The following is a 27,042-nucleotide window of genomic DNA, read 5'->3' on the forward strand; positions in this document are numbered from 1 at the left end:
ATATTCAAGACAATTATGATAATGTCTCTTCTGCCATAGGAAGGATGCAAGATGCAGTCCGTGAGCCCCTCCCTGCTGATGACTTCGCCTCGTACCTCCAAAACCTGGGCTGGGGGTGGCTCACATGGACTGCTGGAGTGATACTTCCCATCTTGATCCCTCTGGTACTATGTCTCTTAGTCTTACAATGCTGTCTCACCCCCCCCCTGGTCAAACAGTTTGTGCACCGCCTGTTCTCTAGAGAAAGGGACATTCTTTTGACGGAGCCCCATTTGCTATCACAAGATGAGCAGCATCAGAGGCAGGGCCATAACTTAGCAAATCTCTTCAACAGATGTTTAAATCTAGTATGGCCATGTCATTTAGGAAAAATAATAAAAATAAAAATGTTTCAAATTGTTTTTATAAAATAATGAAAATAGCTTACAAGCTAATATCTACAAGCTCTCAGCACGTTGCAAATGGTTATTTTCGATAATTGTCGTGCGTACGACAATGTATATGTCTTAAGTGGTTAACAATATGTGGTGAAGCAGAGTTAGCCGAGTGCCATTTGTCCCTCCACTTTGTGGCATTCACACCCTGAAAGATATTTGTGGGTAATATCGTTAGTTATGGCATCGGATAGAAGCCATCACAGCACTCGCAAGAAGCTACCATAATATGTTTTTTTTACCTTTATTTATACAGGTGAAAATCCCATTGAGACCAAGATCTCTTTTACGAGGGAGCCCTGTTCAATAATAAATAGTAGCAGCATTCCATCACCGAGGTGTCACCAACCTGAGGGCGTACAACGTCTGTCACAGTAATGCTGTTATCAAAGTAGCCTATGCACAGTATCTTATCTACCTATGAACCCAAACACATTTCTTTCTTTCCTTCCTTATCAGAGGTTAAGGGTTGAGGTTAGAGTAAGGGTTAGGATTAGGATAATGCAGCTTGCTCACTTTACCTCAATGAAGAACCCTAGCACAGCGAGTCCATTTGGAGTCTCAATTGCCTGTTCCAGAGTTAAATCTTTCCTCTTGTTCACGATGTGCATCTGAAAAATAAAGAAGCCATACAACACAGATTGACAACTGTCAAGTTTCAAGTATACGTTTTAAACCTTTATCTATCACATGTGCATGTTTTGAAACACATCAGCTGGTAAATGACAGTACATATAATGAACCAACATCTAAAGGTGCTGCAAGTCATATTTTTGATAAAGTAGTGGTTCTCAAACTTTTCAGGCCGCGACCCAACAAAATAATCATACTTGACCTGGGGACCCCCACCATATTGTGAACATTTTCACATCTTTTTCCTCTTTCTTGGGTAATATTTTACAATTTGGCCAATGTTTGGCCATTTTTATAGTATAGTTTGTTGATTACTTTTGACGCAGTAATTATCACGGTCTGAATTAGGGGAGAATGTAGGACCCAAGTGCAGGATGAGGCAGAGGCTGAACAGACTAGCAGGCAAAGACGCGGGTGAGCCGTCGGCAGGGACAGCCGATGAGGACACAGGAGGGACGTCGGCGAAGACAGCTGGCGATGACTCTGGCAGGACATCGGCTGACGAGGGCACAGAGGGCACAGGCAGGTCGTCGACGTAGACGGCTGGCAAGGGCTCTGGCAGGTTATCAGCAGGTACAGCCACAGTAGGACAGACTTGGCTTCAGCGGGGATGATCGACAAGACGGCAGGCAGGACAGGTGGGATGTCGGCAGGGACGGCCAACAAGGCACCAGGCAGGACATCAGCTGACGAGAACTCCGACAGAACGTCTGCAGGGACAGCAGACGAGAATTCAGACGGAACGTCAGGTTATGTGAATTCAGACGGGACGGGCAAGGTGTCAGGAAGGACGGCCGGCCAGGGTTCAGGAGGGATGTCGGCAGGAACGGCCCACAAGGCATCAGGTAGGGCGTCAGTGGCGTTGGACAGAAGAGGAGGCTTACCATCGCTGGTCAGCAAGGCACACTGGACGCTGAAGAAAGCCAAGCGAGACCCCACAAAAGGATCTTGAGTTTAATCGGTCCCACCAAATGCCGGTTGGGGGAATGCAGTATCCGGACAGGCAGACTGGAGGACCACAAACCCAAGTCTGATAGACTGGGGTATGGCCCGGAACGAAGCAGACCATGGATTGTCTGCCATGCCAGGTGGTCTACTCGGCTGGCTCCAGACTGGCATAATACAAAAAAAAAAACTCTCTCCGCTGGGTCCAAAGGGCTTCATTCTGTCACGGTCTGAGTCAGGGCAGAATGTAGGACCCAAGTGCAGGATGAGGCAGAACAGGTCGGTTCAAAGTGTTTATTAACACAAAATGTGCGAATACAGACTATAAGGAACTGAAACCAAGACATACTACACGTAACAATAGACAATGAACTGGCCAGGAAGCAGTGCAAACACAGGGACTAAATATAGACAGGGAAATAACAGGACACAGGTGTCTGATTTCGTAAGAAGTCGGTTTGTTGTGATGCGTCTAGTGTGTTGGTGGAGTGCCCGGTGCCGGTCACTTCTCACTGTCAACCCTCACCGCTGGCTAGCAGAATACGAACGGGAGAGCCGAGTGTGTAAGCCTCTCCCTGCCAGTACATAGCCTCTCTAACAGCAAGCCCTATGTAGTGCCTCCTCGTGGCGACACACGGTAACTGGGTACATTTCGGACCCCGGCTGAACTACAAGAGACTCGGAGGAGGTTTGGCCCCCAGACGTGCGGCACGCAGGCCTACCGGTGTGTGGACATGCCCCGGTGCCCACGAACCAGCCCCCAACCATGGGTTAAATAGTACCACTGCCTAGTGGGTTCCTTGGGAGAGGAATAGGCTAAGGGAGGCAACCCCTACAGAAAATCAATCCCTTTGGGTTGGCGTCAGGAAGGGCATCCGGCTGTAAAAATTCGCTCCAAATATTCTCATATGGCTGGACAAACACAGAAGAGGCGGGGTACAGCCTTAAGTACCCCGTGGGCATTCTCATCAGCCTACGCCATCGGCTCGATGTACTGCGGGGAGGTCAGAAGCGGAACAGAGAGAGAGAGGAGCAGGAGGTGCGTGTCAGGGTTGCTACATGGAACATCAGTAGCATGTCGCGTCGGTCAGGGGAGGTGGTCGATGCTCTGCACAGGAGAAGGGTGGATGTCTGCTGTGTTCAGGAGTCGAGATGGAAGGGTGGAAGCGCAAGGATGTTAGGCGTGATTGGTAGAAGGTACAAGTTCTTCTGGCAAGGCTGCAATGAAGGGACAGGTGGTGTTGGAGTTCTTATCGCTGAAAAGTGGATAGACCAAGTGCTAAGTGTCAGTAGGGTGAATGAGCGGATCTTCTTTGTGAAGATGATTCTTGGGAAGCGCCTGACAAATGTCATATCACTCTATGCCCCTCAAGTTGGCAGATGTGTGGATGAGAAGGATGTGTTCTGGGACAAGGCCATTATGGTGTTGTCGGGGATCCCTCAGGATGAGGCTATAATCCTTGGAGGTGACCTGAATGGACATGTGGGAAGGGAGTCAGGTGGCTTTGATGGAGTCCATGGTGGTCAGGGATATGGCCTGAGGAACATGGAGGGAAAGAGGATTCTGGAGTTTGGAGATGCACTGCTGGTGGTGTGCAACACACTTTTCAAGAAGGACGAAGCCAAACTAGTAACATACAGTTCGGGCGGATGTAACAGCACAATAGATTACATCATGGTCAGAAAGGAGGACCGCGTCCTGGTCAGGAATGTCAACGCAATTGCTGGAGAAGAGTGCGTGTCTCCGCACCGCCCAGTCATCGGAGATCTAATTCTGCGAGCCAAGAAAGTGGTGGCAAAAAAGCATCTCCCCAAGTTGAAGGTGTGGAAGCTACAGAAAGCAGAGAGTCAAACAGAGTTTAGGGAAAAGATTGAGCAAAGAGCTGAGGAAGTGGAGGAAGCGATGAAATCAGGAGACGTGGGTGGAAAGTGGCAGGCAATGAAGAAAGCCCTGCTTAAAGTAACAGAGGATGTATGTGGGTGGACAAGGGGTGAGGCAAGACAAAGAGAGACATGGAATGACAGCGTTGAAAGTGCTGTGAACGAGAAGAGGCGGTGCCATAAAGTATGGAAGAAATCTAGGGATGAGACAGATAGAGTACGGTATGTAGAGGCAAAGAGGGTGTCACGGACAGCAGTATGGCAGGCCGAAGAGGCCAAGAGCAAAGAATTTGCAAGTGAGCTGGAGAGTGAGAGGGCAAAAGAGCTTCTTCAAGATAGCAAAGCAGATGGTGAAGGAGAGGCGTGATGTGACCGGTGCAAGCTGTGTGAGGGATGAAGATGGCAACATCGTGACAGACAACAGAGGAGTGAAGGAAGTATGGCGAAGGTACATGGAAAGACTGCTGAATGTGGAGAATGACTGAGATGGAGAGGTGGGATGTGACGAGGTGGAGGGTGAATGCTGCCCGATCATGCCAATAGAAGTGGTGAAGGCCCTGAAAGCCATGAAGGAGGGAAAGGCGCCTGGGCCATCTGGAGTGGTGGCGGAGATGCTGAAGGCGGCAGGGGACGTCGGTGTGCACTGGATGACTGACCTGTGTAACAGTGTCGTGACTGAGGGGCACATTCCAGAAGACTGGACAAAAAGCATCCTGGTGCCACTATTCAAGGGGAAGGGTGATCCACTCGCATGCGGGTCATACAGGGCAATTAAGCTGCTGGAGCATGGAATGAAAGTGCTAGAGAGGGTGTTGGAAAAGAGGGTGAGGACACAGGTAGATGTGGATGAGATGCAGTTTGGCTTCATGCACGGTAAAGGTACAACAGATGCCATCTTTGTCACCCGACAGATGCAAGAGAAACATAAGGAGAAGAGGAAGAGGTTGTACTATGCTTTTGTTGACCTGGAAAAAGCATTCGATAGGGTGCCAAGAGAGGTGGTGAGGTGGGCCCTGAGGAAGTCTGGAGTGGAGGAGGGACTGGCCAGGGTGGTGATGGCTCTTTACAGTGGAGCATGTACAGTAGTTAGAACGGGAATGGGAGACAGTGATGGGTTCGAAGTAAGGGTGGGTGTGCATCAGGGATCAGTACTCAGACCATTACTGTTCGCTATTGTGATGGATGTGGTATCGAGGGAAGTGACGGGTGGACTACCATGGGAGCTGCTCTATGCGGATGACCTGGTACTGATGGCCCACTCAAGGGAAGACCTAGCAAAGAGACTAGCAGCCTGGAGGACATGCTTGGAAGTGAAAGGGATGAAGGTGAATCCGGCAAAGTCAAAGGTCATGATAGGTTGTGCAGGCCTGGGAGTGATACAGCAGTCAGGAGCATGGCCATGTGGAGTCTGTGGGAAGGGAGTACAAGCTAACTCTCTCCAGTGCAAGGGCTGCCAAAAATGGGTCCACAGGAGATGCAGTGGAGTAAAAGGTAGCCTGCAAGTGGCTAGCGAAACATTCCAGTGCAAGCGGTGCAGGGGAGAAGTCGCACAGGTAGATGCAGCCGAGCAAGAGGGGCTTGTAGTAGACGGGGAGACGTATGAGGTGGTGGACAGTTTCTGCTACCTGGGAGACATGCTTAATGCTGATGGGGGGGTGGACCTAGCGGTGACCACAAGGGTGAGAAGTGGATGGAAGAAGTTCAGGGAACTTATGCCCTTCCTTACATCCAAGGCCCCATCCCTGAAGATGAAAGGGCAAGTGTACTCAGCCTGCGTCAGAAGTGGCATGACATATGGAAGTGAGACATGGGCCCTGAGGGTGGAGCATGAAGAGAAGCTGAACAGAGCAGAGATGAGGATGATCAGATGGATGTGCGGTGTGTCACTGAGGGAGAGAAAGACCAGCGCAGAGCTGAGACAGAAGATGGGAGTGGAGGCCATAGTGGATGTGGTGAGGAGAGGCAGACTGCGATGGTACGGACACGTTGTAAGGAAGGAGGAGAATGATTGGGTGAAGAAAGTAATGTCGATCAACTTGGAGGGGACAAGACCCAGTGGCCGGCCTAAGAAGACCTGGCAGATGACCGTGTTAGCTGACATGAAAGCACTCGGCATCAATCACAAGATGGCCATGGACCGTTCCCGGTGGAAGAAAGCCATGGCGAGAACCCAGTCCAACCCAGCGGAGCCTGGAAAGCGGACTTTAAACAGATGATGATGATGATGATGATGATGATGAGGTGAACTCAACAGACAATCAACACTGGGACAGACAACAGCTACAATGAGAACAGGAAACAATGGAACGATACTACAAAATAAGGTACAGGAGTGTAAAGCAAAATCTAACAAGGAAACAAGGACTGCAACATTACTTCAGAATAACAGGGACACAACTGAAAAGTAAAACACTAACTATAACTGGGAAACAACAAGTACATGAAAACACAACAGGGAGACAGAGCATGTCACAGATCGTGACAGTAATGGTCTTATTCTTCTTGTTCTTATTTTTTTATTTTTTTATTGTTTTCTATTTGAGGTATTGAAAAATGTAATTGTCACTTTAGAAATGTGCAGATACCCTGTATAGGCCTACACTCACATGATTGTATGTTGATGTGTTTACTGTTGAGTGAGAAAACGATGTTGTACATTAAGCAAATCATCTGGGAGTGGACCCCCAAAATAATTTGGGGACCCACTGTTGGTCCCGACCAACAGGTTGAGAACCACTGATATAGAGTTGTTCTGTTTGTTCTGTATTAGGGGTCTCTCCAGCTACAAATTCTAAAAGTGACATCGAAAGTGGGTAAAACAAGCAGACGAAATGTAAAGTCTATATTGAGTGTAAAAACTCTATATAGAGTGTAAAAGAATTCACAAAAAAACTTTTCTAACAATATCACTTCCAGCACCTTCCAGCTGGATTGATTTAATTTACTGTACCTCCATTGGGTACCTCTTGAAATCCACTGTGTGTTCTGAACCCACGGTCTTGTCCGAATCATCTCCCCAGTGGAAGTGGAACTGCAGGGTGGAGTAGGTGTGATCCAAGCCACCCTTCGACACCTCCACCATATCATCCTTCAGCATGCATTTCACTGGGAGGCAGAAATGAGTACAGTACGTTAGTGAGATGTGGAGTAAATGAAGTGCTAAGTGAGTACAGCAAGAGTTAGATAATGTCAATTTACTCATTCATGTCTGGATGGGTTGTTTAAAACACTTCTGGGGTCATTTTAACATCTACCCAGGCTTTTGTGTGCACCCCAGACAGTTTTCAAGTTGCTTGATTCAATATTTAAAATGATCAGACATGCCCCCTTTCTTTATAAGCCCATTCAACTTCCAACTCCTTGTTGTTTTGAAATTGATTGATTGAATTTTTATTAGGCAAAATAATGTAAAACAACACAGTTACATTTATAATACTTTTGTCTAAAAGGTCCGACCAAAATAGTCCTTGCGGACTTGTTTCCGTTGGGGTCCTTGAATTCATTTCATAGACATATATAGTAGCAACCAAACAGTTCAAAAATCAACATAAATACAGATAAAAAATACCACTCTGTACAAAAAAGCATGAAAAATAAAAAATATATACAAAAAAAGGGGAGGGGGGGGGGGTCGTCTGTCTACAGGGAAACTGGTACTAGCTCCTCTTTTGGCCTCCATAAAGATGAGTTTTTAGGGCTGTTTTGAATGGGCCCAGCATGTTAACCATGTTACTCATTGGAAACAAATGTTTAAATAATTGAAAAATGAATAGAAGAAATGTGGGCACCTAATTCATTAGAACTACAATATCAGTCACCTGAAGCAGTGTTTTAATGAGTCTAACATGGTAGTTATCAAATATCTAGATATTGAATCAAGAATCTTAAAAACTGTCTGGGGAGCATACAAAAGCCAGAGTAGACGTTGCAATTACCCCAGAAGTGTTATAAAGGGAAATTCCCCTTTAAGCCTGACATGTCATAAGACAAAAATACCAGATCTACAAGCTCACAGCACGTCATGAGCTTGTACATCTGATATTTTAGCTGTGCAACACTTTCATACAGACTTGTGTAAATTGATCATACAATATTGTAGGTCTATACTATTTTGGAGAATTTTCGACATGTACAAAATAGGGACGCCAAGGTTAATGTGAATAAAACAAATCCCTGCAATGAACCCTCAACACCAACCTGCGTGTCCTGTGTTAATGATGTACTTCATGGAGTGCTTGTCATCAAACTTGGTGTAGGTAAAAGCATCAAGTGTATCATCCTCCATGACACTCTTGGTCTCTATGTTGACAGGTGACTGCCTCTCGCCATCGCAGTGGGAGTTAGGCAGAAGATGCCATTTAGTGGGACTGTAGTCTGAGGAGAATGTATATTTTGATATCATGTCTATGTATCTTAAAATAGTGTCATAGGCTATAGCCTAGGCCAAAAAGGGCTGGGCACCTAAGAAATCAAACCAATCATTCTACTTACTGCAGTGATTATCATAGCACCATGGATGGCCTACAGAATGAAAAAACAAAACAAAAAAAACAGATGTATTTATCGTATCAGTTAATCTCATCACAAAGGTTGTTGGTACTGCTTCCATGATATTGTAGACCAGCTCACCAGTAGTTGGAATTGCAGGGGAAGAATATACATGGCGTCCATTTAGAGGCTTTGGTGGCCGAAACACATTGCTGAGCGCAGTCTTCTTTGGGAACAGTTTCATCTAAAAAAAGATTTGTCAAAAAACTTGTGTTCACAATCCTTGAACACAAGGCCTCAACATAAAGTCGTTGAGACTTATGGTATGTTCCAACTTGAACTTCCCAGCCATGTCTGGAATGTTACACACAGTATGACTTTAACCTCATGCGACAGTCTCTCCAATTTGTCACATTAATCTTCCGAAAGGAAAATCATTTGACACCCTTATCTTCTTTTCTCTTTCTCTTTTTCATTTGGGGGGGGGGGGGGGTTATTTGTCACTGTATATTTGCACATACATGATATTTTTCCACTGCATTTAAGCCATCAAAACTATTAGGAGCAGTGGCTGCCAATCCTGCCATTAATACAGCACCCGGGCAGCATTTAGGGGTTAAGTGTCTTGCTCAGGGACACTTCGACACAGACGGCCTCTCTACCCACTTAGCTATTATAGCCGCCAGTTACTGAGTCTTTCCACTATTAGTGTATCACAGATTCCACCTCCATAGGGTTAATAATACAGGCCATCGTCTCAAATGGAGAGCAGAGAAACAGGTGGAAAGGGCAACAATGACGTTTACTTCACTGCCCTATGAACCACAGTGTTGACGGTATAGTTTACAAGGATTTCTGAAAGATTAAATATCAAATGAATCACCTGTAGGTCAGTGGTGTATACGGTACATTGATATGCCAAGTTAGAGTTACAGTCATGGATGAAGTCAAACCAAGTAGTCATAATAATATGTCAATAATTCCTGAGGGGAGTCACCTGACTGTCAAACCTGGCAAGGAACAGACTGACATGACCGATGTGTGACCGATGGCCCGTTTAAGGAAATACAGGTACTGTAGCTGTCACCGAGATGACACGCGAGAGATACGTGCGTTGGTGCGTACAGTAAGAAAAAACTGATAAGGGAGATGGAGAGATTATGTACAAATGCCATTGAATAGCATGCAGACTTACTGTAACATAGCGATACACAAAGCACGTGTTAATCACTCTGTTTTATAATTTGGCTATTCTGCAATTTTCTTTTTTGCCCCTTTTTTTAAGCCATTTTGCAATAGGAGGGCGCAGCCAGAGTCTATGGCTATTTGGGGGTCCTTGGCATGGAAACATCAGGGAGACCCTGAACTAGGCTTCTGTATTTAGGGCAGGCTTCTCAAAAATAAGTCTGCACTGGCGTCATTTCATATATTTATGATCCTATGTGTCTGTTACGCCCTGTTTGTTACGAGGAGGATCTGGGGGAAGAGATCTCAGAGGAGGTTTGGGAGGAGATTTTGAAGCGTGTCCATGGGTCTTCTATTCGTGCGAGACATTCTCTTATTCAGTGTAAAGTACTACATCGTACTTATTATACAAAGGCTCGGTTATCTAGAATTTATTAGGATCATCAGCCTGTGATAGATGTCAACACGCTACAGCAGACCTCATACATACGTTCTGGCTTTGTCCACCCCTCCATTATTGGACAGAGATTTTTATTTCTTTATCAGAGGTAACAGGGGAAAATGTGGGACCATGCTGTTGGTGCATAATTTGGGGGTTTCCCTTCTTTGCCTTCCCTCCCTAAATTTAAGAAAGATTGATTGATTGATTGATTGATTGAATGAATACTTTATCTGCAAACAGTTTGCAGATTGTACAGTAACAGTGGTACGTTTTACATAGATTGTTAAAAGGATAACACAAAAAGTCCTGGGGGCTTGTTTCCATTAGTGGTCCTGGGTATTCAATTCATTAAGACATTTAAAGACATACATTAATATACAATAATAAACAAGACATAATCAACACTAGTACTAATGAATGTATATGTACAGTGAACAATTAGGGGGGTGGGGTCCTTTTTGGTGTTAAGTTTAGAGGGCTTTTCTAGGACTCTTCACAAAAGGCAGACAGGTGCTCTTTTATGGCTGGTTTTGAAAGATGGTAAGGACAAAAGGAGTCACACTTTTTATGTTTGTTGGGAGGGCATTCCACATTTTGGTGGCATAGAAGTAGAACGAATTTGACCCCATGTTTGTGCCATGAAGTCTGGGTTGAGTGAGGTATCAGTGGAGCTCCCTCTGGTGTTGTGCCTGTGTGTGTCTCGTACGCTATTGAAGTAGTCTAGACATGGGTATCCCTGTTTTCTTCCGTAACTTGAAGACCAGGCCCATTGCAAGTTGCTTTTACTCTGCCCTCTACCCTGAGCCACAGGGGTAGCATAAGGGTAGGTGAGTTCTGGGTGTGAGGCCAAGTACTGTAGTAACCTGACCAGTTTGTTTTGAGAGGTCTGCAGATTTGTTTTTAATGCCTTTGTGGTGCTAAAGTACCATGAGGTGCATGGTGCTAGCAAAAGCCCGATGCTCTGGCTTTTGTCACCTTATTGGCTACGAGACTAATCCTGATAAATTGGAAATCATCTGACAGTGTCACTTTGACTATGCATATATACCCCTTTGTACAATATGGCATCTCTAAGTCACTGAAGACAGAATGGCAGACTTCCCAAAACAAGCTAGTAAGGTTACTTCTAAAAATGAACCCCAGGTCTCATCTAACCTCTGCTCCTTCAGTAGTCTAGGGTGGGTAAGAGTGGAGGAGAGAGTATCTCAATGTGTTTGGTTTTCAGGATCCTACATGGTTCAGTTCCCAAATACCTGCTTAATTACCTGTCCAGAGTGAGGGATGCTGCAGTATGTTGCGTGTGGTTTTATGTATCACATGTGTCTAATCCACATTGGCGTTTTTGAATGGTGACTGACACTGTGATTTGAAAATTGCCAATAAAGTATTCTATTCTATTCTGTCTTTGAGTGGCACCACCAAAAAATACTGGAAAATATGGAGTCCTTTCTTCCAAATTGTACCTTTCATTCCTGAGAATTGAATGAGGTCTGGTGGTGTATTGTTATCAGGGTGTCATTGTGACTGTGAGTGCTGTCCTGCAGATTGCAATGTTGACTGATGTGTGTCTTTAAGTTTCAGTTTTTGGTTGTTGTTGTTCTTGTTGTTGTTGTTGATGATGTTTAAAATGTGTTTTATTTCTGTCTTATGAGACCCTTTTTTATTTTTTTATTTTTTAAATGTTTCATTAGGGGAGAAAAAAAATACTTGTCATGTTAATTGATTACTCTAAATTGACTCAATTTACAATTGAAAAATAAATAAAGATACTCATTTAGGAGCAATGTGTGTGTGTGTGTGTGTGTGTGTGTGTGTGTGTGTGTGTGTGTGTGTGTGTGTGTGTGTGTGTGTGTGTGTGTGTGTGTGTGTGTGTGTGTGTGTGTGTGTGTGTGTGTGTGTGTGTGTGTGTGTGTGTACTGTACTGTGTAATGGGAAATATGAAGTCTACAGTAGCTAGGGTGTGAGTAACACCTCGGCCTGAAGGCCTGTCTTGATTCAACCATTTTGCAGATCAATCGCCTAAAGTGCCGTACATACTAGACAGAGATGGGGATTGACGTACGTCGGGGGTGAGGAACTGGTACGTTCTTTACATTCAGTCAGTGCATTCAGTGCATTCATAGTTTGACACGTTTCTTATGCGTGATTAGGGCCAAGAGGCTATTCATCATCCAGAGGGAAGCAGTGAACGTACGTCAGGTTGAGCTCAGAGCTCAACCTGACGGATGACATAATCGACGGACAATCCCCCCTCCCCTTTTTGGTCTCCCCCTCCGTTCCTTATGCTTACTTAAGGGTCTTACGTCGAGCATGAATGGGCCTTAAGGTGATGCTTTTGTTCTGTCCAAGGTGTCGGCCGGGGAGTTCCTGTCTTAGCTGGGTGCCATATTGTATTGTAAGGTCTTGTTGACCTTTGGTCCTCCTCCTTGAGTATATAAGTGGCATAAGGGAACTTGGTTTTCCATAACATGCGTGTGTGCGTGCGTGGGTATGTGTGCTCACCGTTTCTTTGCTGACGTTAATTGGTTCCTGAAACACGGTCCAAACCACTGCTTCGTTGCAGGTGGGGGTGGTCAGGGAACCCATGTAACGATAGAATTTTGTCAGATCCACACCTCCAATCAGATCACTGATAGAGATGTTGTGTTTGATGTTAACCGTAGAGCCTAAGAATGGAAATCAAATAAAAAAAATGTTCATAAATACATTGTCTTTAAATGAACTGCTACAGCTACAGAGACGATCAAGGTCTGTACTTGAGCAGCCACAGTCAAGGTGCTGCTTTCACATGCAGAACATGACAAAAGCAGTGCGTAATTTGCTCCATTATTAAAAATATATTCTCTTCATTTAGGTGCAAAAACAGAGTCTACCCAGTCGGCCATCATCAGATCAATGAAGGCACCATCCTTGGGCCAAAGATTCTACTTTCTTACAAGATATCCCAAAATTGTATGGGAGGATTGCCATGAAATGTTGCTGAGCACATTCATGCTCCCCGGAGGATAATCCCCGACCCCATGACCTTGCCTCTAGTGCCACCCTCAGGCCAAAGTGTCAACCTATCACACAATATTTATCTCTGATCCGCACCAAACGCGGCACAAACACTGTTCAGGGGTCTGCCATGACAATGGTCACACCAGGGGCCAAGTACCCCGGGTAGGCCTGGTGGAGATTTGAGTGACCAAGTGAAACAGTGGACCAACCGTTAGAGGTGATGTTCACCAGGTAAGATGTGAAATCTTCCCATGTTTGTGAGGTAGCTCCTTCTTCTGTTTCCTACAGAGAAGAAATTATGTTGTTATTGTAGTGTTTTTTTTATTATCAAGCTATATACATACATATATACCACATTGGGAAATCACAGATAAATACATCAGATTGAAGATGAACCACTAATTGTCATAGCCGCAAGCAACTTAGATACTATCTGGAGTGCGAGTGATTTCCAACGACCGCTTCCAAACTCTGAGGTCTCATGACTGCACAGTTTATTGACAGAAGGGTGCTCATAACATGTCAACAGTCTTGACAGAGACAAAGAGGATAACCCAAGCTGCCTGTACAGGTGCAATATTGGTGAGCTTATTGTTGTTTAATACAATCAGAATGGGCTGTCAATGGAGGGTATTGCAACTTAAATGCAGATGATAGCATCTAAATTGCTATTCATTGTCATATGTTTGTAGTTTGTACAGCAATGACACTGCAATCCCAGTTGAAGCCAGTTCTCTCTCCTTAATTCATAACATCGTCACATTACTAGGAATATCCTCCCATTAAGGAACTCCATGAGCTGAAAACATTTGAGTTGGACATGTGACTTCTTATCAGCCAAATATGTTATTTGGATTAAGTTATGGTGACGATCTTCTGTACATCGTAGGCTGATATGCGGTCCCAAGAAATTGTTTGTGTCAGACGAGAAAGAACACTGCTATGGTGTGTTCATGCCATGACAACATACCCAAGCTTTCACTCTGTCTAATTTTCAATATTTGAGAGTGATGGTTGTGCTCCCAGAGCACTAAGATTTGACCCTGTGATGTCAAAATGTCCAGATGATCACATGTGAAATATTTTCCAAGTGAAAACAGGTAATGACCTCTTGTGTACACTTGTACAACTGTCCCCACATTTTTTGTCAAATGTTATAGAAGCTCACATTGCTGAAAATCTTTTTCTTCAGAAACTATTTTAAAGTGTGGCAACGTACATTTAGGAAGAAGCCCAGAACCGCGATTCCCTCTGGATCAGCCTTGGCCTCCTCTACAGTAAGACCTTTCTTCAGGCTGACAATGTGCATCTGTGGAGATCAAATCATTTCACAAGTAAACACAAGTGAAACAAAACAAAACAAAAACAAGCAAATTGTTGAAGATACAGTAATCCCTTCAGCATGATAACTTCATCCAATATATCAGCAGTTCTCAAAGTGGGATCCGTGGAGCCCCAGAGGTCCTTGGGAGGTTCCAGGGAGTCCACAGCAAAATGAGGTAAAATAGCATCAAAATCTCTTCAACCACATTGAACTATTTTATACTTTGGATATTTGAAAATAAACGATCTACAAGCTCACAACACTTCGCAATGTGATACAAATACATGTGGGGGTCCTTGAGATGAAAATGATTGTGAAACACTGCAATATATTACCTCCATGGGGTATCTGTGCTCATCCACGGTGTGCTCTGAGCCGGGGTGATATTCTGTATCTCCCCAGTGGAAGTGAAACTGGAGAGTAGAGTAGTTTCCATTGAGGCCTCCTCCACTCACTTCTACCTGGTTCTCCTCCAAATTGCACTTCACTAAACAGGGTGACACAATATACCATGCTTCTTAAAGTGGGGTCTGGGGAGCTGCGACCCCCAGTTGTCCTTGAGGTGGTTAGCTCAGCTAAATGAGGAATAGTTTATACAATTAAGACCCTTTAACATTTTTCGGCTGTAAGAAAATAGCATATCTACAAATTCACTGCTTGTAGATCTGCTATTTTTGAAATATCTTGACAAATCTTGACAAAGGTTGAGATATTTTCCCTTAAGGGGGTCCCTCGCACACAATCTGTGAAAAAAAAAAATGGGGATCCGTGGGCAAATACAGATCAATCTGGGGGTCCTTGACATGTTTGAAGAGTGAGGACCACTGCAATATACAGAGCTATAGTTAGCCTGGGATGTTTTCCACATTTACTGTTGTTGGCATAGTTGGTATATGATGCATTTACTGTAAACAGCACACACTCACATCAGAGCATGGCGGACAAAACGGAATGGAAAAAAGGAAGGGCTCACACTGATGATTTGTATGATGTAAGTATATTACCTGTATGGCCGTTATTGACAAGAGACTTTAGGACATGCGGGTTGGAGAAGTTGTGAAGCGTGAAGTTACTGAGGTTGGAGTCCGATACGACATGGCTGGTGAGAATATTGACGGGAGACTGCCTGTTTCCTCCACAGTAAGCACCAGGCATGTCACCCCAGTGGCTGGGAGTGTTTTCTGACAGAAATATTAAGACTTGATATTAATATACCACACACCAGTGAATAATCTACTTGCATTTTGATCCAGATATACTGTGCAGTATAAAAACGGTCCTTACCACAGCCATTATAGCACCAATCACTGCCTCCTGAAAGAGAAGACATTGCATATTGGGTCCAAATAGAACAGCTTCACAAGACCAAGGGGTCAGCAGGATATCCCCCCGAGCTATAAGCGAGGCCCTATGGCTGATATCAGTTTTCACCCTCTCAGCCCTTTTATCACTCTCCTCACCCAGGGGAAAAAAAAGTCTACTCTATAGATTGTCACCTGGGCCAAAGAGTTCAGAACATTTAATCCCTATCCGAGTGTATCAGATTGGGATTTTGACTGTTATTTGATTAATAAAACGTATATTTTTTATTGACATAATGTTTGCTGAGATAATTCTATGATCAAAGAACGGATATCAAAGTGATCCCAATCCCTTTTCTTTCCTTTTTTTTCTTTTCTTTTCTTACTACCCAAAATCCAAATCTAATCCACTCAGAATAAAAGTTTTGAACTCTTGGCCCTGGGCATTCGTTGTTACCCAAGGTTGGGCAAGGGCAAAAATGAATGTCGTCAGCCAGGTGATAATTGATTTAATACATACTGTACCCATAGCCTTATTTAAATTCACAACCATATGTATAGTATACGGCACAGAGTCATACAGCATAAGTTATTGCAGTGCACTCACCAGATGCTTCAGAAAATACTGCCAAGCACAGATATAGCAGAAGGCAAGGTAGAAGCATCTTTGGATGAAGAAATAGATAAAATAATTAACAGTCACACTGGGTTATATACAGTAAAAAATGCAAATGTTGCAATTTCTCTTGCAATACAGCTGTTGCCACAACTGTATTGTGCATGTAACTATGCATGTAACCGTGACAATTATCTTTCAAAAACACTGCCATTTGTCTTGCAATACAAATGTTGCCACAGCTATATTGAAAGTGCAATTGCATAAAACCTTGAAAGCGCCGGTTGCACAACTAACTGAAAACGGCCACACCAAATGATGTGCTCGTTATTAGATTTATATTTCTGATAAGATAAATATGAGACAAAGTACAGACAGTTGATCCTGGTTATTTATTAGTTGGTGCAGAGGCCAAAACGTATTTATCTCCCACCACCAAACAGGGCAGTTACTAAAACATTGTACTGTGGTTCAGAGTCCATTGTACAACAAGCTATTTAATTGCAGTGAGAAATTATAATAAATATGTAATTCCACTCCATTCTCCAGATCAGAAAATGTCATTGCAAATTTCATTGACAAAACATCTCTCACAGATTGTCAAGAGCCTACTGCAATGGTGATACACCCATTGTTTCTATGTTACAAAGTGGTTGTGACAATCACTTACCTTAATATCCAGGTTTCTCCTTCCTAATGCGAAGAGAGAGGTTGATGCATCAAAATCCAACAAGTTCAAATAAATTCAGCTTGGGACGTGGGAGGCGAGAAACAAGCATCTCAAGGTGTTTGAAGTCAGGGATATAGGATATCCCATATCCCATGGCCCCCTCCCATGGGATATGGGAGGGGGCCCAGTGTGTATACAACATTAAGTTTCATGGAAACTCGTTTGTATTAGTTTGTATCAGTTGCCATATTTTTGAACCGTGCACTACAAAATACAGGTGGCTCTAGACTGGAGAGACGCCACCAGTGAACCAAAATGAAGACACATTTTATTGTGATGGAACTTGATGGTCAATGAACTAAATCCTAGTTTTGTTTTTGTGCAGGTTTTCCTCCTTTGTTTTGATCCTGTTTTTCTTACTACATTTGTTCCATGTCTTTACTGCACTCAAAAATGTCAGTGGTACCACCGTCCTCATGTTTATCATATTTTATATTTGTCCATTTCGGCCCAACTAGTCAGACAGGTCAATATACAGTATGTTTCCCCCCCCCCCCCCCCCCCCCCCCCAATATATTCTGGTAATATTGGGCATGCTAAATAACATACTAAAATCCAAGATGGCTGCCGGAAGCTTAAAATGGCCAATGAAGATGGGAGAGGTCTCCCCTCAAGGCTTATAGAAGAAGAAGGGGTGGAAAGCAGGTGGCACCCCTTTCCTTCAGAGGGGAGGATGAACTGAATCAGTGAAATTACCATCAGTTAATTAATTGTTGCCAAATCCAAGGTGGCAAGGTGATGTCTTTTAATTACATTAAAACAACATAAAACAATGAACAACTGTCACATATTTTTACGTAATAATTTAAAGATGCTGTCCCACCTTGGGTCGACATCTTGGATTTGGTGATAAATAATTCACTTGTGGTCATTTCACTGATTCAGTTGCATTCCTTTAGCCCTAAATCCTAGGGTTAGACACCAAAACCACTTTTCTATGTTGAAAAGTAATTTGAGATATAGCCATTTTAAGCTCCCGGCAGCCATCTTGGACGCCATCCGGAAGGTATATTTTCCTAGATTTTAGTATATTCTAAAGCATGTATAGAGGAGGTACCAGAATTAAGTGACACACATATTTTGTCGACATTCTTTCAATTGGGATATGGCCATTTTAAAGCTCCTAGCAGCCATCTTGAAAATCCGGTAAATACATTTTCCTAGCATTTTTTGTATATCATTTAGCATGCCTAATACTACCAGAATCCAAGTGATATTTTTTTTCATATTTTTTTTTACCTATCTAAGAGTCAACAAATTATCAAATAGCAAATGTTATACGTGAGAATGATTATCTGTTGCATTAGTTCTTGTCCAGCCTAGGTGACAGGATTTTAGATCTGGACAATGCTATTTGTACTTGGCTATTTGATTTCCTGACAGTGAGAATACCGGTATAGTAGGTAAAACACTACATTAGTTCTCTTAGGAACATCATGCTCATTGCTGCTGTCTCAGTCCTCTATTGTAGCTTACAGTACAATGAGTACATCCCCTATTGTACAGTCTGTTTATATATGACTGTGTGTACATGACAACAGCAGCATCATAAAAATTGCAGAGTCAGATGACACCTCAGGGATAAGAGAGGTGGAAGATCTAACTAAAATGTATTATAACAACCTCTCTCTAAATGTCAATAAGACAAAATAAATCATTGTGCCAAGATCAGAGAAAATCACAGTCCTATTTCCATCAATGGGAAAGGGGCAAAAGGGAGCGAGAGTCAAATGTGCAATTGCTTGAGATGTTTATAGTCGTCGTTTCCGCGTTTACACAACATACAAAACTTCCCCACTTGCCCTTCAATATGTCCTCCCCCCTAAAAACCTTATCACCCTGCATTTAGTCACGCCTCATTGCACTAATCCAGCCATGCCTTACTGGCACTGTTTCCTAAAGAACAGTACAAAGAGGAAATTATGTAAGCTTAATACAAGTGACTCAGCTCAGCGAGGAGGAATTAAATCAAACGCCTTAGATCAGCATCCTGAGCATTTCACAGTATTTGCTGTGAAATGCCAATTGAAGAAAGCAATTTCAAATTCATGCATGATTCAAAATGGGTTATTGTTGCAAAAATAATTACATTTAAAAAATGTGCAACATTACGTTAGTTGAAATGCGTTTCTTGGAAGATTATAGTGTAGGTGTGCCTTTACATTAAAACATATTTGACATTAAACCCAGCGACTGTAGGCCCACAGCTAAACACGAATAACTCTGATGTTGTCTGTTTATCCTACATAATCCCTGAGATTTGATAGGTGCTTTACACAGAACAATAGACCTCACAATACCTTTAACAGCAAGAATGCCAGCATGAGTTTGCAATTGGCCAGTCAATCAGCTTAATTTTGAAGGTGGACATTCTCCTCATTGGCTAATGCTACAGGTATAGTTCTGGAAACACTACATAGATCTGATCACCCTTAGTTATAGATACAAACTTATGCTACTTAAGGATGTTAAATCAAGCTTAATGTTTTTAAGACAACGATACATTACATACCGATATAGAATAACGATTTATATACACCGTAAGTGCATGGTTAAAAGAAAGATATAAATCATGCATACAGGTACTGTATATAAACAACAGTGTACTTACACAAAATGAGAACAGTTCAAGAAATTAAGTCAGTTATGAATTGTGCCCTTTAATAACTGGTATTAATATAACTTTATCTATGCTATTTATAATGTTTAAATTCTCAGTCTATTGATTTGGTCCATTGCATACATCTGCGGTGCACCTCTTTGGTGAGATACTTTCAATAAAGAACTTATATGCTGTATGAGTGACACCACTGCAGTACAGTATGTACCGTGGATATACTGTAGGTGTATATCTACTGTGCCAATTTAGTCAGAGATGTTATGACATCACATTAGCAAAGGCCAAACAAAAGGAGAACTGTTCATAACCAGTGCAAGTTTGAGAATGTTCTTCTTTGTCTTATGTCTTCAAAGGTGTGCGAGTAATGCAAACACTAATGTAGACACTACACCAAACCACAGTTTCAGTAATCATGATGTTGCCTGCCTAGATCATCTTTACATCTTAATATTGTTGCTCATCTTTATATTTGAGTCAATAGTTATATAACAATTGAGATGTTTCTATTGCTTCAGTGTAATGCATCAACCTCACTGAGACAGATGTATAATATTAATAACTTTTTTTTATTGCCAGGTATGTTTGTTTGCAAATATTATGTGCAAACAAACATACCAGGCAATAAAGATTATTTCAGACACATGTAGGATCATTTCATCTTGGACAGTTCAGATGCACAGTTGGTTTGGCAAACAATACATCTTGTTCTTAAATGATTGCCTTCCAAAACATGTCATACCCTATAATACAACTTAATTCCACTCTGTTATACTATTGATTGAATATTCAATATGTATTGAAAAATGTCTATTTGTAACAACAAAGCCATACTGTGTATTATTTTTGTTTACTACTTCACAATAATCATTCCACATAACTGTGTTTCTTGCAACTTCTCTAAACACTATCAAACACCATTTCATTTGCAAGTGTCTGCCCCCGACATTCGCGCCAAATGACGTATGCAATAGAAATGTACCGGAAATGTATTTATTTATGTATTTTGACGTTAATAAATACCTTTTCTTACAACTTGTTGCGTTATAAAATATCCTCAACCAGGCAGCATTCCTTATTGAGCAGTAATTCCGTATAGACAAACACTGTAATGACAATTACATTGACATTAGTTTATTTTCAGATGGGAATCAGTAGTACAATACAAGTTGTTTTTGTCATAACATGGTGGTAAAAAGTACAATATACAATAAGAATTTCTGCAATATTATGACGTGAAGCTCATCTTATGTGTTGTTTTGTAAATGTAAATGGAGCAAAGAGATTAAAGACACAACTCTAATCTTTCCTGTGTATTATTGCAACCGAGAAACCTGTACTTGGCCTCTGCTAAGGGAGCAATTGTTTCTCTTTTGCTCCAATGTCTGTTTGATGCCGTTTGTGGAACACATTTTCCAATTAAAAAATACAGTATATATTTGTTTAATAAAGCTCCTGAGTAAAGAGATTGAAATAGTACTAGAACATTCAGAAAGAAATAGCAGATCTACAAGCTGGGGCGAATATTCAGCAAAAATAACAGATCTACAAGCAGATGTGAGCTTGTAGATCTGCTATTTCCAACGAAGAGATTTGGTGTACAGGGAAAAAAGGATGAAGCCTAGTATAGTTTTGAGTGGTTACATTAAACTATGCAATCAAATCTTGTTTGAGATGTCAGAGCTAGTGGAGATATCCTATCTATGCAAGAGTTACACCAAAAACAAAGACTATCTTCATTTCCTAATGACTGTCAAAACATATTGACAAGCATTCCTGTGACCTCAAGGCCAAAGTCGGTGATGTGAAAAGTAAACATCGGAGCTCCAAAACGGAAGGCCTGGTGCATCCACACGGTGGTGTCCAAGGGCACAGCTTCCAGCGTGCTCAAAGTAGAGAGGAGAAGGTCCTGGGAAATACAGAGGTTATAACATAGATGAGCTGAGCATCACACTGCATGAAAATAACTACTGTAATATACTGATGATTGCTGTCCAGATTGTGTGAAATGCAGAGATGTGTGTGTGTGTGTGTGTGTGTGTGTGTGTGTGTGTGTGTGTGTGTGTGTGTGTGTGTGTGTGTGTGTGTGTGTGTGTGTGTGTGTGTGTGTGTGTGTGTGTGTGTGTCCATAAAAAAATATATTGACATACCCGAAGAGGGACCCGGTTAGCTCATCCAGAAAGCCACCTGAAAGATAAGAATAATATAAGAACTAGAAAAAGTGCCCAGAAAAAGGTGGCCTCCTGGTGGCGCTATAATAGGCCAATGTGAAAATGGTGCCACTTCTTCCTGTCATGGCAATCGGACATTCATGATTTGAGACATTTGTTCCAAAAATGTGTTTTGCTAAATTAGACCTGCTGGTGGCGCTATAACAGGCCAATGTGAAAGGAGTGGCATTTCTTCCTCGGTCCAGTGGGGATGTGCGCACAGAACTTCACAGAAACCGCACACTGCGTTTATGATTTGAGGCATTTTGTTCAAAACGGACCTATACTGCAAACGTTGGAAACAAATGTTAGCCAATTAGGATGGAATATGAAATATTGAGTTTGTGTGCCGATCGGTGAAGTTTTAGGTAAAAACACGAATCGGCCTGTTATAGCTTATTTGAACATTTTCAAGTGGCATTTCTTCCTCGGCCTAGTGGAAATGTGCGTGCAAAATTTCACGGAAATCGCATCTCCTATCACTGTAGGAGTAATATATCTTTTTTTTACTAAGATCGGCCTCCTGGTGGCGCTATAACAGGCCAATCTGAAAAATGTGGGGCAGAAGTTCGGCTTTGGCATCCAGGGAGTGTGTGTGCACAGTTTCGTAGCGACCGGGCCAACAGCGCCGGAGATTAGCTGCTCACTAGTGATGCGCGGGTTGACCCGTAACCCGCGGGACCCGCGGGTCAACCCGCGGCGCGGGTGGGTCAAGTCAGAATTTCGGAGAATTTTATGCGGGCTGCGGGCGAGCGGGTCAGCCGCTCTCACACGCAAAAAAATAAATAAAATCACATGCTCTTGTTTTGTCTTTATTCCTAATAAGAATAAGAATAATAACAATAAAACAGTTTGAATACACTTGGGGATTATTTTCTAACCATGATTTTACAGAATAAAAAAAAAATCGCGGGTCGCGGGGCGGGTTAATCCATAGATTTATATAGGGGTTCGCGGGGCGGGTTGAGGCGGGTTGGGTTCCGTCGCGGGGCGGGGCGGGTCATGAAAAAACCCGACCCGCGCATCACTACTGCTCACAGACAGACGGACACACGGACACACGGACGGACAGACGGACAGGGTTCAAAACATAGTCTCGGCCGTGCCTTTCGGCCTGGCGGAGACTATAAAAAAGACAATAGATACAAATGTCAAGAATTGTGGTATCATCACTGGTGTGAAAATTGCATTTACCTGGTGAGCAAACTGTGTCACACAATAGAGGGCACAGGTAGCAGTGCTGGCATTCCTGGGAGAACAGAGAGAAGTCAAAGTTAGTTTGATTATTGCCCACAACGATGTGTCCTTACCTCAGCATGGTGTTTGGTGTTGGCTGCAGATCTCCTAGGTCGCACGCATTGTGAGCTTGGGTTTAAGTATCTAAACTGTTTAAACTGCAGCCCCCCCCCCCCCCCCGTGGTGTAAAGTAACTAAGTACATTTACTCAAGAACTGTACCTAAGTATAATATTGAGGTATTTTTACTTTCCTGGCGTATTTCAAAATGTCAGTACTTTTACTTCTACTCCACAGCATCTCAGAGGCAAATATGGTACTTTTACTCCACTACAATTATTTGAAAATTTAGTTACTAGTTACTTTGTAGATTTTGATTATAATTACAAAACATACATTAGCCACTCCAGCCCTATATTCATTTCGGGCAGCATTGTGAGCTCGGCCAATTTCAGAAGATCTCTATACACTTGAAAACATGTGAAATGGGACAATGTGCATAATGAGTACTTTCTACTTCTGGTACTTTACTTTTAACAGAGTATTTCTACATTGCAGTATTGATACTTTTACTTACTTACACACACACACACACACACTTTCAGAACCGGTGAGAAAGGCTACTTACGTGACAGTATTGGCAATGGTCCTCTCCCTCTTCACATGGACATTTGTCACAGTAATGACAGTTCTAATGAAGGACAGAGACACACATCAGTGCACAATGTTTACATGCGCTGTGTAATGATCATGTAAGGTGTGGTCAAGTCAACATCCAACACAATGGCATTCCATTACTTTAACAAGTGGTCAAACGGGGGTGGGACGCGTGTTTATTTGAATGATCAATCAATCAGTTGTGTTCTGGCTTGGATCAATGGAACTAATTAAGTTCCTATTGATCCGTATCACAATGAAAACTCATTTTTCAAGGAAACAATACCATGACATTCTTTTGACATTTTGTATATACAATTTTTTTTATATTAATGTTGTATTAACAATCCAATCTTCATGATAATAGACTTAATAATAAAGTCTCTGTTTTTTATATTAATGTTATATTAACAATCCAATCTTAATAATAAACTTTATTTGTATAGCACCTTTCATGACATGAAATGCAGCTCAAAGTGCTTTACAGAGCAAGAATACAATTACAGTTAGAATCATTAGTTAGTGTTTTGCCAGTTATTTGGAGGCCCACTTGCAATATCCTCACAGCCCACAGGTTGGGAATTGCTGGGTTACTTTATTAATTATTGGACTGCTATGAGATTATTACTTTCACATCATCTTTGCAGCTTCATTACCTTGCAGATGGCGCAGACACTACACAGGGAGCCTGAGCGGAAGTGTGGAGCATCAATGGGAGCCTCCTCCTCCTCCATCACGCCATCCTCGTCTAGGAGAAGGGTTCAGTATAGTGGTGTGCATTACTACACTGTGAACAAAATTAGCCCGCCCTTTCATGCACACCCTCTGTAGTCAGATACCGTGAGATTATATTTCTGGCAGTGTCACTGCATTGGAGAAAACCATATCTGAACATGAACCACATTTCAAAATGCAATAACAATGTATGACATTTATCTTACTGTTGTCCATTTCATGCTTTGATAAATAAATACTTGACCAGAGACCCCCAGGGCTCTACACTTGGTATTCTTATTTTTTCTCTTTGCCAGGAACTGCAAATCTACAAACTCACAAAGCATCGCAATCTGACGCGTTGTGAGCTTGAAGATCTGCTATTTATGGTGAATGTAACGCTAGGGTTCATGTGGCTATAGTGGCTTGTTTGCTGGAGGGTGTCTGGATTCTTGTTGCTTGCTGTTGGTAGGTGGAGATCAGGCTGACACTCACCTGAACCTTTCTTAAATAAGCACAAGTCTGATTGACCTTTGTGCATCAGTCATAATCAAATCACATGTCATTGTTAATGCCATGGAATCCAGGAGTAAGCTACCTGACCAGACAGGGTGTGCTTGTTTTTGGTGGCGTTTTATGACGTTACGTACAGCAATCTTGCCAGCAATATAACAGTGGGCCTTTCTGCCTCTAATACTCCAGTGCTACTTGACGCTCAGTATTGGTCATGTCTCACATCACCGTCACAATGAATCAACAGGTTTGAATAGTTTAGATACTGCTTGGCTGCTCCACAGATATAGCAATCTATTTAAAGACTCCCCAAGTGTGACAACATTCCTGTGGCCTTTGCAGACAACCTCACAATAACATGTATCCATTACAGTGAGAGTTAGAATACACTTCAAAAGACTCACAGCTGGAGTCAGCCCTAGAGATATTCCATTAAACACCAGTTTAAAATATATATTGCACTAGTTTGTGCACCCTCAAATCCCAATGCATGTTATGAGAGGAAGAAGCTACCTGTCTCCTCCTCTTCCTCTGCTGTAGCCTCCTCTTCTTCATCAGCATCTTCCTCAGTGGCGTCCTCCTCGTCAATCTCCTCAGCGGCTTCCTCTTCGACCTCTTCAGCCTCCTCTTCCTCAGGTGCTTCCTCCTCAGCCTCCTCTTCCTCAGCCTCTGCCTCCTCTTCCACAACCTCTTCTTCCTCTGCCTCCTCTTCCACTACCTCTTCCACAACCTCTTCTTCCTCTGCCTCCTCTTCCACAACCTCTTCTTCCTCTTCTTCAGCTGCTTCCTCCTCCACAGCTTCCTCTTCCTCCACTTCCTCCTCCTCAGCCTCCTCTTCCTCAGCGGCCTCCTCCTCCACAGCCTCCTCTTCCTCAGCGGCCTCCTCCTCCGCTACCTCCTCCTCCTCCTCGTCTTCCACTGCGTGGCCACCGTGCACATGTTCCTCATCATCCATCACAAGCTCCTCTGTGTGAGCCATTTCCTCTACTTCGTCACGGTGGACCTCCTCTCCCTCGGCCTCTGCCAAGTCCTGGGCGCTCGCCATCCCAGAGAGAGGGAGCTGGAGAGGGGACAGGAGCACAAGGAGGAGCCCCACCATCCAGGCTTTGATAACTGCCATGTTGGAAGACTCAAACAATTAACGTGGAGTAAACCTCTTCTGGACTGTAATTCCACTCGGGATAAATGAGGTCCCCACAGAAATATAATGGGGAAAAAATGACTTAAAAAAAACAATCCGTGGAAAAATAACAAAACAAAAACAAACTTTGGTCACAGCGTTCCGAGTCCGAGGTGGGTTCTTCGAGTGAGAGGCTCTGGCCGCCTGAGTCAGAGAAAGGCTGAGTACAAGAACACGGACTCGGCAGTGAGCAACCCCTTATGCTGGATACACAGAGGGCAGTGACAACAAGGGGGCATGTGTGTGCAGCGTATGAGGTTTATGTGCCTGATTGACAGAGGCACATGTCTGGGAAGAATGCCCATAACCCAGCGTATAGGAGCGGGGACACGTGCACGAGCAAAGAGAGAGACACACACACACACAGAGAACAAGAAAGGGACAGAGAGAGAGGAGGGGCAGTAGTCAAGTAGTCAGGCTGCTGAGTTTTTTGATGGATCTCAGGGAGGGAGGGGTGGTGTCAAAATGATGTACAGAGCAACTGGAAATAGAAAGAAACTGAGATGATGGGGCATTGGAAATGCGTGCTAGGCACATACATTGACAGCTGACATTCCTCTGAAACCAAAGATTTAAGTTGAGGTATATAGTGACTACAGGATTTGGAACATGTTCCCAGATGGGCAAGGAGTGGCTGGGGGCAAGGCAGGGCTTTTAGTTTCAGCGTTAGAAGCATATGATTTCATAACCTGCAAAATATGCTGAGGGCCATTTACAACCACATTGAATTGAGAATGCATGGGTTAATGACGGGGAACAGACCCAGACACACATCGAGATAGACGCAGTACAGACTGTATGCACAAAGTGAGCAAGCACATTTAATCAATTCATGTGCACATGAACTCGCTTGCACATGCGTGCTTACAGTACATGGGTCCCTGACAACTCCCTGTGTTGAGTCACTGTTGAGATTGACAGGTGGCCCCGCTTGCTA

General features: G+C 43.1%; 2 protein-coding genes across 2 annotated transcripts in view; both read right to left on the reverse strand.

Annotated features, from left to right (window-relative positions):
• Positions 1-17,057, reverse strand: part of LOC311060144 (uncharacterized protein) — a 39,773-nt gene extending 22,716 nt beyond the window's left edge. The window contains exons 1-13 of the mRNA XM_084078273.1: positions 16,920-17,057; positions 16,241-16,298; positions 15,617-15,646; positions 15,337-15,513; positions 14,668-14,819; positions 14,228-14,317; positions 13,218-13,290; positions 12,511-12,674; positions 8,523-8,625; positions 8,385-8,414; positions 8,091-8,267; positions 6,844-6,998; positions 956-1,045 (exon numbers count right to left, since the gene is read on the reverse strand). Coding sequence (XP_083934399.1) covers positions 956-1,045; positions 6,844-6,998; positions 8,091-8,267; positions 8,385-8,414; positions 8,523-8,625; positions 12,511-12,674; positions 13,218-13,290; positions 14,228-14,317; positions 14,668-14,819; positions 15,337-15,513; positions 15,617-15,646; positions 16,241-16,298 — 1,299 coding nt within the window. The 5' untranslated portion in view covers positions 16,920-17,057. The remainder of the gene's footprint in view (positions 1-955; positions 1,046-6,843; positions 6,999-8,090; positions 8,268-8,384; positions 8,415-8,522; positions 8,626-12,510; positions 12,675-13,217; positions 13,291-14,227; positions 14,318-14,667; positions 14,820-15,336; positions 15,514-15,616; positions 15,647-16,240; positions 16,299-16,919) is intronic.
• Positions 17,058-20,581: 3,524 nt separating this feature from the next.
• On the reverse strand, positions 20,582-26,311 carry LOC311060755 (uncharacterized protein). The gene is made up of 6 exons (XM_084079069.1): positions 25,439-26,311; positions 24,355-24,446; positions 23,670-23,732; positions 23,001-23,055; positions 21,747-21,783; positions 20,582-21,505 (listed from the first exon to the last, which is right to left on the reverse strand). Exons 1-6 carry the CDS (start codon positions 26,043-26,045, stop codon positions 21,484-21,486), a joined length of 876 nt encoding a protein of 291 aa, XP_083935195.1. The 5' UTR covers positions 26,046-26,311; the 3' UTR covers positions 20,582-21,483.
• Positions 26,312-27,042: the final 731 nt, after the last annotated feature.

This window comes from Gymnoscopelus microlampas (genome assembly GCF_963454915.1).
Source record: "Gymnoscopelus microlampas genome assembly, chromosome: 14".
NCBI classification, from domain to species: domain Eukaryota; kingdom Metazoa; phylum Chordata; class Actinopteri; order Myctophiformes; family Myctophidae; genus Gymnoscopelus; species Gymnoscopelus microlampas.